Source organism: Talpa occidentalis, unplaced genomic scaffold, assembly GCF_014898055.3.
Source record: "Talpa occidentalis isolate TD23 unplaced genomic scaffold, MPIMG_talOcc4v2.1 talOcc4.14, whole genome shotgun sequence".
NCBI classification, from domain to species: Eukaryota; Metazoa; Chordata; class Mammalia; order Eulipotyphla; family Talpidae; genus Talpa; species Talpa occidentalis.
Window position 1 is genome coordinate 61,201,968 of NW_023601433.1, and position 14,014 is coordinate 61,215,981.

Sequence of the window (14,014 nt, forward strand, 5' to 3'; positions counted from 1 at the left end):
AATCTGATTCTGAAAGGTAGCACAGCTAAGGACCTTCTGGTACTGCCTGTTGGGAACCACACTTTGAGTAGCAGCATTTAGTTCCCTTAGGGCACTGAACTGAGCTGAGGTGATGTCAACCCCAGTGAGGGACATCAGTCCGGTTTTCCTCTGCCCACACTGGAGTGATGAGCATGATGGTGAAAATGACCCCTGCAGACTCTCGCTTGGTAGGGAACAGTGTTGCTTACATCCAACAGCTCAGACCTATCTGGATGGCCATTTTGAAACTATGTAAGAGGGAGCAATCAAATTCAGTGTGGGGCTCAGCCACTTTACTTGGGCCCTTCAAAATAATAGGATTTTGACAATTTGATCCACTGGTTCCATTCACAGGAATCTCTGCAGCAAGGCTATACCCAAGGCAACAATAGTTAATCAGTGACCTACATGTAGGGGATGGAGCCTTAGAAATGAAGAGGAGCAGGGCAGAGAGGAGGAACATTGGGAAGTGGGTCTGGAACAAAATTTGGAAATAAGATTGTGAAGACTCTTAAAACATACATTAAGGAGTTCAGATTCTGTCTTAGAGCTTTCTATTATAATAATATCTGTTTTAAACAGTTTCCATGACTAGCTGTACTTAATATTCTGTGTATATGCTTCTTTTCTTTCAGGATTAAGCATGAAAACATCGTTGCCCTGGAAGACATTTACGAAAGCCCAAACCACTTGTACCTGGTCATGCAGCTGTAAGTACTGCGTTTGTTTGATAAGTGCCGACAAGGGTTTGCAAACTCAAATGCCTAGAGGCCCAGGAGGAAAATTATACTAATGTAGTGGGCAGGGTCAGACAGCAGGGTGTAGGGAGAACCTACCTGTGTCCATCAAAAGCCAGCGGCGTCTGCAGGCTGCCCTCAGTCTAGCCTGCAGCCAATGGGCTAAGACTAAAAATTTAAAGCCCTCAACGCAATGCAATGCTACTGCTGCAGGGAGCCTCATTCGTGGTGTCTCTTTTGCTTTCTAATATGTGAGGGCCAAATACTGCTCCCTGAGAACTCCTCAGCGAGCCCATGTGCAGGACACATTGCTCTCATCTCTCACAGCAACTCCCACCCTCCTCTTCATTTCTAGGGACACTGGGGGAGGGTGCAGATGGCAGCTGTGTGCTTCTTTCCTTCCCTTTTACTCTTTGGCTGGCAGATAAATGCACATGTGATTGGACTGGAATTCATGCCAAACATAAGTATAACTGGAACTGGACCATGACATTACCTCCCCCATTAGATTATTTCTGCCTTTCCCTGGAGAGGCCAGAGGAGGGAAGAAATAAGAAAGCTGAGTATATAGGTAGAGGCTTAAATGTGTATGTTTAAAATAAAATTATTTGTATGGAGGTAGCATTGGTTTACAATATTATATATGTTTTAGGTTTGTGCCTTCAAATGTATGTTATACCTCACCCACCATCAGAACACCCATAGTCTTCCACGCTAGTCCCTCCCTGCTCTGGTAGCCTCAGTTCTGCAATCGTATTTCTAGGGTTTGTTTTGTTTTAAACATGTAATTTTTTTTAATGTAGGATGAAATTCTTCTCCCAACTCATACAAATGCTTTTGAGTATTCTTAGGAGTATCCCAGGGCTAAATCTGTTAGCATTAAATGATGCAAACTGAAAAAGAGTGTTACACTTTAACCAAACCTGAATAATAAATTCTGGAATACCATATTATTAAGCTTGATGACTGAAAAGAATTTTTGTTGAAGGTTAGAATATATATATATATATTTCATTATTTAAGTAATTTCATTATTTTTTAATGATTTTCAGTCTTTGGGATTCAGTCTAGCAGTATTTAGAAGAATTGAAGGTTAGGTTAACAATTTCTTTTTCATCTGTCCTCTTCCCTTAGGAATGTTTAAACAACATATTAACTTGGCATATTGGAACGCAAGTATGTGTTCCTCAATATATTTAATCTTTCATTGTCTTGGCAATATTTTTAGTCGGTTGTGACCTGCATGTATAAACACTCTAAAGCCCGAAGCCAAGCTCGAATCTTGTGGATGACTGTCCTTTGTCAAGTGACTGTCCTGGGGGTGGCCAGTGTTTGGCACATTTGTGTGTCATTGTCAGTGATAAGATTGGCAATTTGAGCAGTTTTTGACTGCGTGTCTCCAAGTACACTCCCAGTGACTAACTGCAGTCTTTCCTAGTTTCTTGCTATTCTGCTTGTTTTACGTTTTGCTGCATTCCTGGTTCGTCCTGGAGAGTAGTAACTCTCCCCAATTCTGGGGTACTCCCTAGAAGCTCATGTAACTTTGTTTTATAGAGCATCTGCTCCTAAAAAAGTGGGTGAATTCCTTTCCCACCAAATACTGACTGCTGTGCAAGAAAAATATGGCATTTTGGTGACAAGAAAAAGTCTGACAAAATGTCAATGCTGTAAGAGAAAAAAATTTCTGCTTCTTCCCTACTAGTTTCTCTTGGCTGACCTATTAATTAAATCAACTTAAGTCAGATTAATAGGAGAAAAACAATTTTAATTTCATAGGTATGAGAGCTCTATAAAAGTATGAAACTCAAAGAAGTGGTGACCAAAAACAGGCAGCTTTTACACCCTTTGGACAAACAATTTATGAAGAATTGACAAGACAAAGGGTTTTGGACTTGGGGTAGTAGTAAATTTGCAAAACTTAATTGGTTTATACAGACTTGTCTGTTCTAAATTTCCTCTCTGTGGTATTAAGGCTGTCTCTACCTTCCTGGCATAGGAAGGGCATTTCACATGGGAGATTTATCTCCTACTCTCAGGTGGTCGGACAGTGGAGGGTTACTGTGCCCTTCCTGCACCAGCTGTCTCTCAAGTATCTCTAATGCAAAATAGCAACATGACAAACAGCATGTTTTGGAGTGGTGTATTCTGCTCCTTGGTAGAGTACTTAATGTGACTTTTGAACTGGTAATGCCAAAAAAAAAAAAAATTAATAGTTGAATCCAAATCTCTATGTAGTCACTTGTTTTAGTCTGTTTATTGGAATTACAGCTTAATAACTCAGTTTAAAGTACCCTAAATATGTGAATCTCAGCTCTTCCTCTTCCTGGATGGTTTTTTTATGGACAGCCCTATCATTCCATCTGTGCGTCCCTGCAGGTGGTCTCTCATTTTATGAAGTAAGTTCAAGTAAATTGAAATTCTACTTTCCTAGGCAACTTGACCGTATACTTATCAGCAGACGTTTATGTAACAATAGTTTGACATGAGAATGAGCAGAAAAGTATTTGGAACAGAATGAATCTTAGATGAAGCAGTGGGGACCCTGCTGTCCCCACCCCTCACTGAGTTTTTCCTGTCTCAGCTGGCCCCCTCCCCCCTTTTTGGAATTATTTTAAAACCTCTTTGGTTTAGACCAGACTCATTTAGAATTTAAATTAATGTGGAGAGGAGTTGAGCTGGGTTTAAACTCTGGGTGGGCTCTGTATGAGGTTTTTAAGGCAAATAAATCACAAAATCCATACCTAGGGGTGATGTTTCTAATACTTAAGCAGCATTAAGCATTTTAGAAGCACTATTTACACAGATTGGATATATTCATTAAAAGTTTTTTTAGTTTAGCTTCCCCATGGGTTCTCTTCATTTTTAAAAATCAACTTCATTGAAGTAGTATTCACGTACAGTTAACTACACCCATTTAAGCTAAGTAATTCAGTAATGGGTATAAAAGAATCATATTTAAGAAACAATACTGAGATTATGAACAATAAATTTGCACCACCTCACAAGATTCCAGGTCCCCCACCGCCTACCTCACCCCTGACCCCAAGCAACCTAGTCCTCTTTCAATCCGTACAAATTATTTTGCACTTGCCAAAATAGTACATAAATGGAATCATGTAGTCCGTGTACTTCTGTGGGTGGCTTCTTCCAGTCATCGTCATTACTGACATTTGTCCATGTACTAAGCATGGGTCAGCTGTTCCTTCCTTCCTGTTACCCAGGAGTGATCCACTGTTACTGAAATTCCACATTTATCCTCTTGCCTGTTGGTAGGCATTTCGGTTGTTTCCAACTAAGGGGCTATTATGAAGAAAGCTGCAGTGAGTATTCATGTATAAGCCTGTGTGAGATATGTTTGAGTAAAAACCTAGTAGAATGAGTGGCCCATGGAGTAGGTATTATGCTAATTTTTTAAAGAAAAAGCCAAACAATTTTCCATTGTTGTTTTACCATTTTATATTTTCACCAGTAGTTTACTTAAGTTCTCTTTGCTCTCCATTCTTGCCAACATAAAATACTTACAGTCCATTCAATTTGGGCCATTTTAATGGGTGTGTGATTGTATTTTATTGTAGTTTTGTGTTTCCCTGATGATTAATGATGTTCATCTTTTTATGTCCTGATGGGTCATTTGTATATTTTCTTTGGTAAAGTAGCTGATCCCATCTTTGGGTTTTAATTTTACTAGATTGTTTGTCATGTTATTGAATTGGAAGTGCTCTTTATATATCCTGTCACTTGTCAAATATATGTAAAATGAATATTTTCTCTCATTCTATAGTTTATTTTCTAAATGATGACTTTTAAAAAATATTCATTGAGATATAGTTCATATACTATACCTGTCACCAACTTAAAGTGTACAATTTAGTGATTTTTATTATGGTCACTGGGTTATGCATCACAAAATCCAATTTTAGAATATACTCGTCCCCTAGAAGAGACCCAGACCCATTAGCAGTCACTCTCAAGTCTTCTGTCCCTAACCACTTACTTGCTGTCCCTAATGATTTGACTGTCCTAGACATTTCAAGTAAGTGGAATCATACAACATTGTGGGCTTTTGTGACTAGCTTCTCTCACTTAGCTTAATGTTTCCAAGATTTATCCATGTAGCTTGTGCCAGTACTTTCTTTTTATTGTTAAATAATACTTTGTGGATATACCACATTTTATTTAGCCTTTCATTTTGTGGGTGACTAGAGTGTTCCCACTTTTTGGCTATTATGAATAGTTAATGCCAGATATATTCACGTACAAGTTTTTGTGTGGACATTTGTCGAGGGCATTTGCCTATGAGTGGATCACTTTATCTAATGGTAACTCTATGTCTAGCACTGGGAGGTATTCCCCAACTGTGTTCCAAAATGATGGCACCCTTCACAATCCCAGGAGCCCCATGTAAAGATTCCAGTGTCTCTACAACTTCTTCAGTACTTGTTTCACTGTGTTTTGTTGGTAATCATCCTTGTGAATGTGAAGTGGTATCTCATTGTGGTGTGAGTCGCACTTTGATGATTAATGATGTTTTACATCTTTTCATGTGCTTATTAGCCACTTGTGTGTCTTTTTTGGAGAAGTATCTGTTCAAATGCCATACCCATTTTTTAATTGTATCACTTCTCTTTTAGTTTTCAGTTGTAGAACTTCTTTACACCTTCTATATACAAGTCTCATGTCAGACACATAATTTGCAAATGTTTTTTTTTAATTCTGTGGCCTTTTTCATCTTCTTGATGTCATCATTTGCAGGACCAAAGTTTTTAATGTAATGTTGATAATAGTCTAGTAGTTATTTTTCCTTTTGTTGCTTATTCTTTTGGTGTCATATCTAAGAAACCACCTAATTCTTAATGATATCTTTTGGATAGGAAATATTTTGGTGGTGATAAAGTTCAACTTAGCTATTTCTTTTCTTTTACAGTTTTTTACTTTTTGTGTCCTATATGAGAAGACTTTCCCTACCTCAAGTTTATAATTTTTTTTCTTCTATCAGTGTTTTAGTTTTAGTCTTTTCTATCTAGTTCTATTTCAAGATGAATTTCAAGTTAGCTTTCATGTATGGTGTGATGTAAGAATAATATGCTTTTTTTTCATAGGGATACCCAATTTTCAGCACCATTGTTGAGAGACCTTTCTTTTCCCAGTTAATTGCTTTAGCACTTTTGTCAAAAATCAATTGGCCATATATGTTTGGATTAATTTCTGGACTCTTTATTCTAAGCCATTGCTCTGTGTGTCTGTCCTTTTGTCTTGTTTACCATAACTTTCCAGTAACTTGAATTTAAGTAATATAAGTCCTCTAATTTTGTTAGAGGACTCAATTTTCTTTTAAAAATTAGAAGTTAGAAGTTAAATGTTAGAAGTCCTCAATTTTCTTTTAAAAATTGCTTTGGCACTTCTAGATTATTTGTATTTTCATATGAATTTTAGAAACAGCCCATGCTTCTTCCCAAAAATGCAGTGGAATTTTGTTTTGGAATTATGTTAAATCAATATATCAATTTGGGAACAATTAACAACTTAAAAAAAAACTGAGCCTTTCAATCCATAACATGATTAGTTTATTTGGAACTTTCGTTTTCCCCAGTAATGTTTTATACTTTTCAGCATGTTGTTTTTCCATATCTCACTTTATTCTGAAATATTTTACTTTTTTTGATCCTATTGTAAATTGATTTATATTTCATTTTTCCAGTGTCTCATCGCTATTATATAAAAGTATGGTTGGATTTTGTGTTTTAACCTATAACCCTATTAAGGTTACTTATTAGTTCTAGTAGTTGTTTTGTGAATTTCTTAGCATCTTCTGTGTAAACTGTGATGTCATTTGCAATTTACATTAATTTTAGTTGATTTCCAAAGGAGTGCTATTTGGTAAATCTTTGATAGTTTAATATTCAGTATATTCCAGTGTCATAACTATTTCTTTAAAATATTTCATCAGATATTCTGAAAATTCAAACTGACCTCTCATTCCTTCCTCTCTCCCACTGGTGATCTAAATCAATGGGATTATTAAAAAGTGGCAAAGAAAGGAAAAGAAAGCAATGACGGAAAGCCATTGACATATCAGAATATAATATTGGAGAAATCCTTGGTTTGAGGATTGTTTTGGCTCTATTGTTATTTTTGTTGACAAGTCTCCATAGTTTTTATCTTTTCAGTCTGGGTCAGTGGAAAGTGAGTTTTTTTACTTTTTTCTTAAGAGTTTAGGAAGTACTCAATTTCTAAATACTTGGGGAGAATCTCAAGCACAACATTCAAGGGTACTGTATTTCACAATATTTGTGCCTGGGAGGTCCTTGGTTTCCTAGGCAACATCATCTTGGGTACTGATGTGCAGAAATAATAGGGGAGGCTCAGCACCCTAATTTTATTACTTAGCTAATTGCTATTTCGATTCTGAGTACTGTAGCATATTTGTTCCTTTGTGGCTGCAGCAGAAGAGACTTGATTGTTTATAGAATTCTATATTTAAATTTTATTTGGATTTTTGGATAAATGTCTTTTTTTTCAGAATGCTATTTCTGGGAACATTCTTCTTTACATAGTATTGAGTCGCTATGATACTGAGATAGTTACAGATAAAAGTTAGTTGTTTGGAGTTTATTTCTCCACTGAGTTTGCTTGTGAGATATCAACTCATACACTTGGACATAATAAAGGACACACTCTCCAACTTCGTCTCTTTCATATCTATAACAATAGAGGATGTAAAATATATTTCAGGCTGATAAAATTTAAGACACATCAGAATAACTTTTTTAATGAAAGATTATATTCCCTATTGAATATATAATATTTTCAATAAGACTTACATTTCTATATGTGGGTAATTCTTAATTTATAACAGTGTGGATTCTTCCCCTGAATCCGGGCGTGACTATCAAACTGTCTGCTCAACAGTTCCACTTGGCTGTGTAATAAGTGTCGCTCACTTAACAGATCCAAGAAACACCACCAGAGTTTTCCACAAAATCTGTTTCTCCTGCTGTCTATCTCCTCTTAGTGAACAACAAGCCCATTCTTCCAGTTGTTCAGGCTAAAACTCCAGAGTCATCATTGACTCGTCTGTCTTTTGCATCTGATAATTCCATCCATTGGCAAATCCTGTGGTCACACCTTGAAGCTAGATGGAGAATCCAGCCACTTTATCATCATCTCCAGAGCAACCACCTTGGTCCAATTTCATCTTGCTGCAGTAGAATTGAATCCCTTGCTATTCAGCAGCATGCCAGGTGTGCACCCACATGGGCTTTTGTGTGTGGTATTCTGCCTGGCTGGACCATTTTCCTATAAATATCTCAATACTATGATGGAATGAAAGAAATACTAGAATTTCTGCCAAATGCCACCTTTTCATTGTAATATTCTGCAATTCCTCTGTATGAAATAGCAATTCCCCCACCACCTCTACCACATACATGTTCATCTCCTACCCCTTCCTCAAATTAATATTTCTCTATAGTACTTGTCACCATCTTAAAATTTATCCCTACTCTGTTGAACAGTGTGTGTGCATTATGGTAGGCACTAAATAAATATTTATTCAATTGTTATGATTACATATAAAAGGAATAATGCTTAACAGTTATTTATTCACTCATTTAATCTTATGAAAAACTTATGCCTTTTTTCCAGTTTTACAAGGACAGAAATGTTGGATCACCTCTCCAAGTCAAAGACTAACCCAGTATGTACTCCTAGCCAGTTTAATATAACACTGGTGGCATTTTCTAGAAAAAAAAATCTTATGGATAATATTAATGCAAATACTTTCCATTTACCAGGAAAAAAATTGTTCTTATTACTTCAAAAATATTTTAAAAGCAGCACAAACTATACAATACCCTATGCTTTTTAGTGGTTTGTGAGGGGCATGGTTGGGGGAGGATGTTTCCTAAGTAACAAAAATCACCAAAGTAACTTTAATTCATTCATAGCAATTAATCACATTTCTTAACTACATTTTTTTTTTCAGTTAATGCAGGATTGAACGAATGTGTTGGGTTGTTGCATTCTGCATATTCCACATGAGATACAAATATTTCTATTCTAATAGTTCTTTATTACATGATAGCATTAAAATATGTATAACTAGTTACTTGTCGAGCTTAGAAAACTAATGATTAAACACACTTTCTTTCAAGAATAATAATTTGATCCCTGAGTAGTCCAAGACATGAAAATATATGCAGCTTCCAATAGAAAATATGGCTTATCTACTTCATTGGCTTGTTCATGAAGCTGTTTGAACAGCTCGCTGTCTGTGGGGGTTGCCAGTGTTAGTTTCATGTGGATACTGTATTCATAATTCATACAAAGTGTTCCCAGAAACAGTTTTAATTATAACACAAATTATTACTCCCAATAGAAAGTCTTTTGTAAGTAGCCAAGCATAATAATGAAGAAAAAAAGTGATTCTATGACACCTTAATATATTCATATATAAATTGCCAAAATCTTATCTTTGTTTACAACAGATATTAATTACAAGCCTAGAATCTCTGGTGGAGGAGACACTCTTGGGTGGAGCATGATTAGGACTTAACCGGATGAATTAAGGGGTGGAGGGAGGAGCCTGGCAGGATATGCTCCAGACTATAATGCTGGTAGAGAGAGACGCGTTAAGGAGCTTAGGTATTTGAGGGATTTCAATCTGGGGGGACATCCAGTTTATGAGAGATTCAGTATATTGGGTATCTAGTCTGTAGGGGGCTCAATTTGTGGGGGTTTCAGTTTGTGGGGTCATCCAGTTTATTAGGGATCCAGTTTGTGAGAGGTTTAGTCTTGGGGGATCAACTTTAGATGATTCTGGTGTGTGAAGAGTTTAGTCTATAGAGGGTTTAGTCTATGATGTTTCAGTATGTGGAGGGGTCTGCTGGGATCCACCTTTGGGATTTATTCTGTGGGGGGATGGTTAATTTGTAGGGATGGAGAGCAGTGTGACACCTTTCTGGGAGATATGGCTAGAGATGCTGACAGAGGCAGACTCAATACTTCTGGCAGCTGCTGCTTCTTTGTCATCCTCCAGGATAATTATTTTAACTTGCCTTTCCCCCCACTCCTGCCATTGGGAAACATACTGAATTATAAAAGACTTAGAGAGTTAATAAAAAAAGCCAGTGTCCAATACAGTCATGAGCCAATTTTACTAGGTTCAACTATATGAAGTTGCCAATATTCAGTCAATTTTTTGAGATCTCTTTTTTAATATAAGCATTACAACTGTGAATTTTCCTCTCAGCACTGCTTTTGCTGCATCCCATTAATGGGCATGCTGTGTTTTGATTTTCATTTGTTTCAAGATTTTTTTCTCTCAACAAGCCCCTCTCCTGTGACACCCTCCCTTGGCCACTCTCTAGAATGGTGTCCCCCCAGAGTGGCTCTGTAATCTCAGTTTCCACCACTCTCTGGGTGTCTTAATTGAGCTCACAACAGCCCCTCAATTTTGTTATTTCTTGCCTGTTCTTTGACATTATTGAGAAGCGTGGGCTTCCTTATCTAGCCCAATGCCTTTGATTATCCTCATGGTCACTCTTCTCCCTGCATCCTTCCTTCTTTGCCTGCTGCACCCACCCTGAAGATGCAGAACTTGTTATCAGTTGGTGCATTTGCCTGCACCCTCCACTCCTTCATCAGGTGCTATTGGGTGCTGCTGAAGGAAAACACAGTCAGAGGGCTTGGAGCTGCTGTGAATTAAATGCTCTTCCATCTCAGCCCAGTGTGTAGCACAACTCAGGTCTCTTTTCCCTTGACACTGATTAGATTCTGCTTCCATCCTCTTATTTTCCATTTATTCTAACATTTATTGTTCTTCCTAAGCTACCTGTTAATTGGATATTTGAACTCTATGAGCCTTTGAGAGATGTACTTTGTAAATCAATTTAAGTATATTAAAATAGCACCAAATGATAGTCCTTTACAACTTCTTTGTAAATAAATGTTCCAGATTTTGGTTGCATGTATTAAAAAACAGTTCAGAAGCAGGCAATAGTTAACCAAAATACTCAAAAAGTTGAGTGCCCCAAATAGCAGCTTTTGAGGGATATTTTGCAAATTGCAATGATTGCAAAGAAAACTTGAAGCATATCCCTCTAAAATAGAGGGAAAAATTGAGCAAGTAAAGTGATAGTATATAAAAGTTAGTTTTGAAATTCTGTAACTGTGCTTTGGAATAATTTGATCTGTGGGTGGTGCCTTTATGGAGCACCTATTTCTAATTGAATAGTTTTGTAACTGTACTACAACTAAGATTGGGAAGACTGATTGCAACATCCAAATTTGGAGAAACATTAAGAAAATCATTAATACAGATAATTTATTTCACAAGTTTGTCTTTTAAAAGTATTGGTCAAAGAAAGGTAGCATTTGTTGGAAAATGGTTACAAAATGACAATACCTGTAAGAAAATATTTGGACTGAAATATTTCTATATTTTGATCAAAAATTTGCAATTAAAAATTTGTTCTGTAAGATTTGCACTGAATTTCTAGATATTGCAGCACTTGTAGAAAGGATATTTTCCACATTAAAAATATTGTCAACAGAGAAGTCAATTAAAAATATTCACAATTGGGCCTCCCCGGTGGTGCAGCGGTTGAGCACTGGGTTGCGAAGCTGCCCGCGGCCTCTGCGGCGCCGGTTCGATCCCCGGCTGCTCCCCGGCCACCGGAGGAGGGTCCCACATGGCGCGCAGACCTCTCCTGCCGCCCGCTGCTCCCCTCAGCAGTGTGCTTCGGTCCTTCTGCCTGCTCTGCTCCCCGCTCTGGCTCTGGTGAATTCTCTCACCCTCCCGCGCTTCTGACTGTACCCAGTGCATGTATAAACAAACCATCAAATAAATAAATAAATAAAACATGCCTCTAAAAAAAAAAAAAAAAAAAAAACTCCAAAAAAAAAAAAAAATATTCACAATTTTGGGGCCTCCCCGGTGGCGCAGCGAGTTGAGCACCATGCTGTGAAGCTGTCTGCAGCCTCTGCAGCGTGGGTTTGATTCCTGGCCGGCCAGGGAGATACTCACATGGCATGGCAGACCTCTCCTCCTCTCGCCCCCTCATCTCAGCAGTGTCTTCGGTCTGTTTGCCTGTTCTGCTCCCCGCTCTCTCTGGTGAATTCTCTCACCCTCCTGTGCCTCTGACTTGTACCCCAGTTCTTGTATAAATAAATAAAATCTTTAAAAAACAATTCACAATTTCAAGCATAGTCACCCTAGAAGGCAACTTTGAAGAAGATTATAGGCAATCTTAGAAAAGCTAAAATAGTGCTGGGAAAAATGAATTCTTCAGATATGGATTTAGAAAATGAGATGAATAAAAATTGATTAAGACATGAATATGTGCTGAGTAAATTATTCTGCTTATATTATTTTCTGTCGTTTAGACAACCAACAGAATGAAGTTTAAAAAAATCTCATGTATATATATAGATACAGGTTATTTTGTGTTCTGGATATAATTTCATTGTTAAAGGCAGTTATTCAAGAAAATTCTTTTTATAGGCTACCAAAATGATAGAATTTGTAACCAATGTGTTAATTTTTAAATGAAAGTCAAACATTATATTACATTAACTTTAGTGGCTCTTTTAACTATTAAAAATGGACTGGTTGGACACTAAATTATACAGTGGATCTCCCCATCATACTCTTTCTCAGCTGCCTTTTCTGTAGGAATTGCACCCATCTTTCCTGTCTTTTCACTGTCCCCATTTGTGATTTTCCCTGTTCTTTTGCTCACATGTCTCTCTCTTCTAACTGTAAGCTCTTTGAGAACAGGACCATTTTATTACTATTGCATCCTTAAGGTCTAGCTCAAGACCTGGTACATAATAAAGACTGTTACATGAATTTAGGAATCTAGGGTTTTTGGTAGATCACCCTAATGAATTTACCTATCTGTAAGCATTTGTACTCACCACTATGCCTTTCTTTTAATCACCCCTCTGATAGCCATTTATCCAGACTCCTAGTGACTAAGCAAATGAGACTGAAAACATTTCAGGGAAGCTAAATATTATATTTTCACACAAAATGGTTGCCCCGTGTACTTTAAAAGGGACTCATTATGTATAGATGTGGCATTTGATGCTTTTAAACAAGCAAAGTAAGCCATGAGGAAGACACAGCCTTCAGGGAGGGGAATTTCTTGTCTGTGAGAGTTTACTGTCCTCAGACATTCACGCCCATTGATCTATTTGTATGGTTTGCAAGTCCTTCCTAGCAGGGATTCCTCAGCCAGAGCAGAATGAATTTCTAATGTCCTGGTGTTTTAAGTGTCCATAGTTCCTAGGAAAGTGGAGCCCTTTAAGTAGGCAGGAACTTTCCATGTCAGTGACATCTGTGGAGGGTATGATAGGGAAGAAGAGAAACTGTGTGGGTCAGACATGGAATTGGTGGGTTAGAGAAGCAACTCTCTCAGAAAGAAACAGTCCAACCAGATTCCATCTGATTCATGTGAAGTTCTTGCAAGCAAGGCTCCAGCTATTTTTGATTATGATCCCTTGATAAAGGTCCTCAAAGAAGGTAGCTACATTTTTAGACATCTTTGAATGTATTATTCCATGTGTGTCTAAATACTAAAGAACATGCAGACAATAGGATTGTTCTAACATAATTTTTAGATGACTGTTCATTTTGAAAATCACCTCACTGCATGGATTGAGCATGTTCCTGAAGCCGTGGTTATAAAGGCGATGCCATCTGTCAGTTGCTTGTGTGAATGTGTATTATCCATCCCCATTGGTAATCCTTATAATGAAAGAAAAAAGAGAATATATGCAGAGGGTGTTAGGAGGGGGGCAAGATTTTTTTCAATCACTATGCTTTTTTTTTTTATTTTTGATGTTAAGATCTCCAAATGAAAGACATGTAGTTAACCTGGAATAGGTTATCTTTTATTATATAAAGCAGGCGAACATTTATTAGGGAGGTTAACATACAATGCACTCGATAGAAATGGAGACAGAGGAGTTGCCTCCTGCAATTCTAACAAGGTCTATAATTCAATCCTGTTTTTCAAGGGACCCTAAAGAGTGAAGACTTTCTTTCAAAAGTTATCTAAAAATAGTCATTGCTAAATCCATTGTGCTAGAACTGTGACCTTTTGTGTAGATGTGTGTTAGAACCATTGGGAGACACTAAAATACCTGAATTTTAGCATCTTTTGTGAAGATTCAGTGCTGAGGGGCTGTCCCTCTCACCTTGGGAGGAGCTGCCAGGACTCAATAATAACTACCTTATTAACTCTGCTCAG

The 14,014-nt window shown here is 37.4% G+C and overlaps 1 protein-coding gene across 3 annotated transcripts in view; it reads left to right on the forward strand.

Annotated features, from left to right (window-relative positions):
- Nucleotides 1-14,014, forward strand: part of CAMK1D (calcium/calmodulin dependent protein kinase ID) — a 363,622-nt gene that overhangs the window by 235,364 nt on the left and 114,244 nt on the right. For all 3 annotated transcript variants that reach the window (XM_054695091.1, XM_037510613.2, XM_054695092.1), the window contains exon 3: nt 657-731. In XM_054695091.1, the coding sequence (XP_054551066.1) occupies nt 657-731 (75 nt within the window). The remainder of the gene's footprint in view (nt 1-656; nt 732-14,014) is intronic.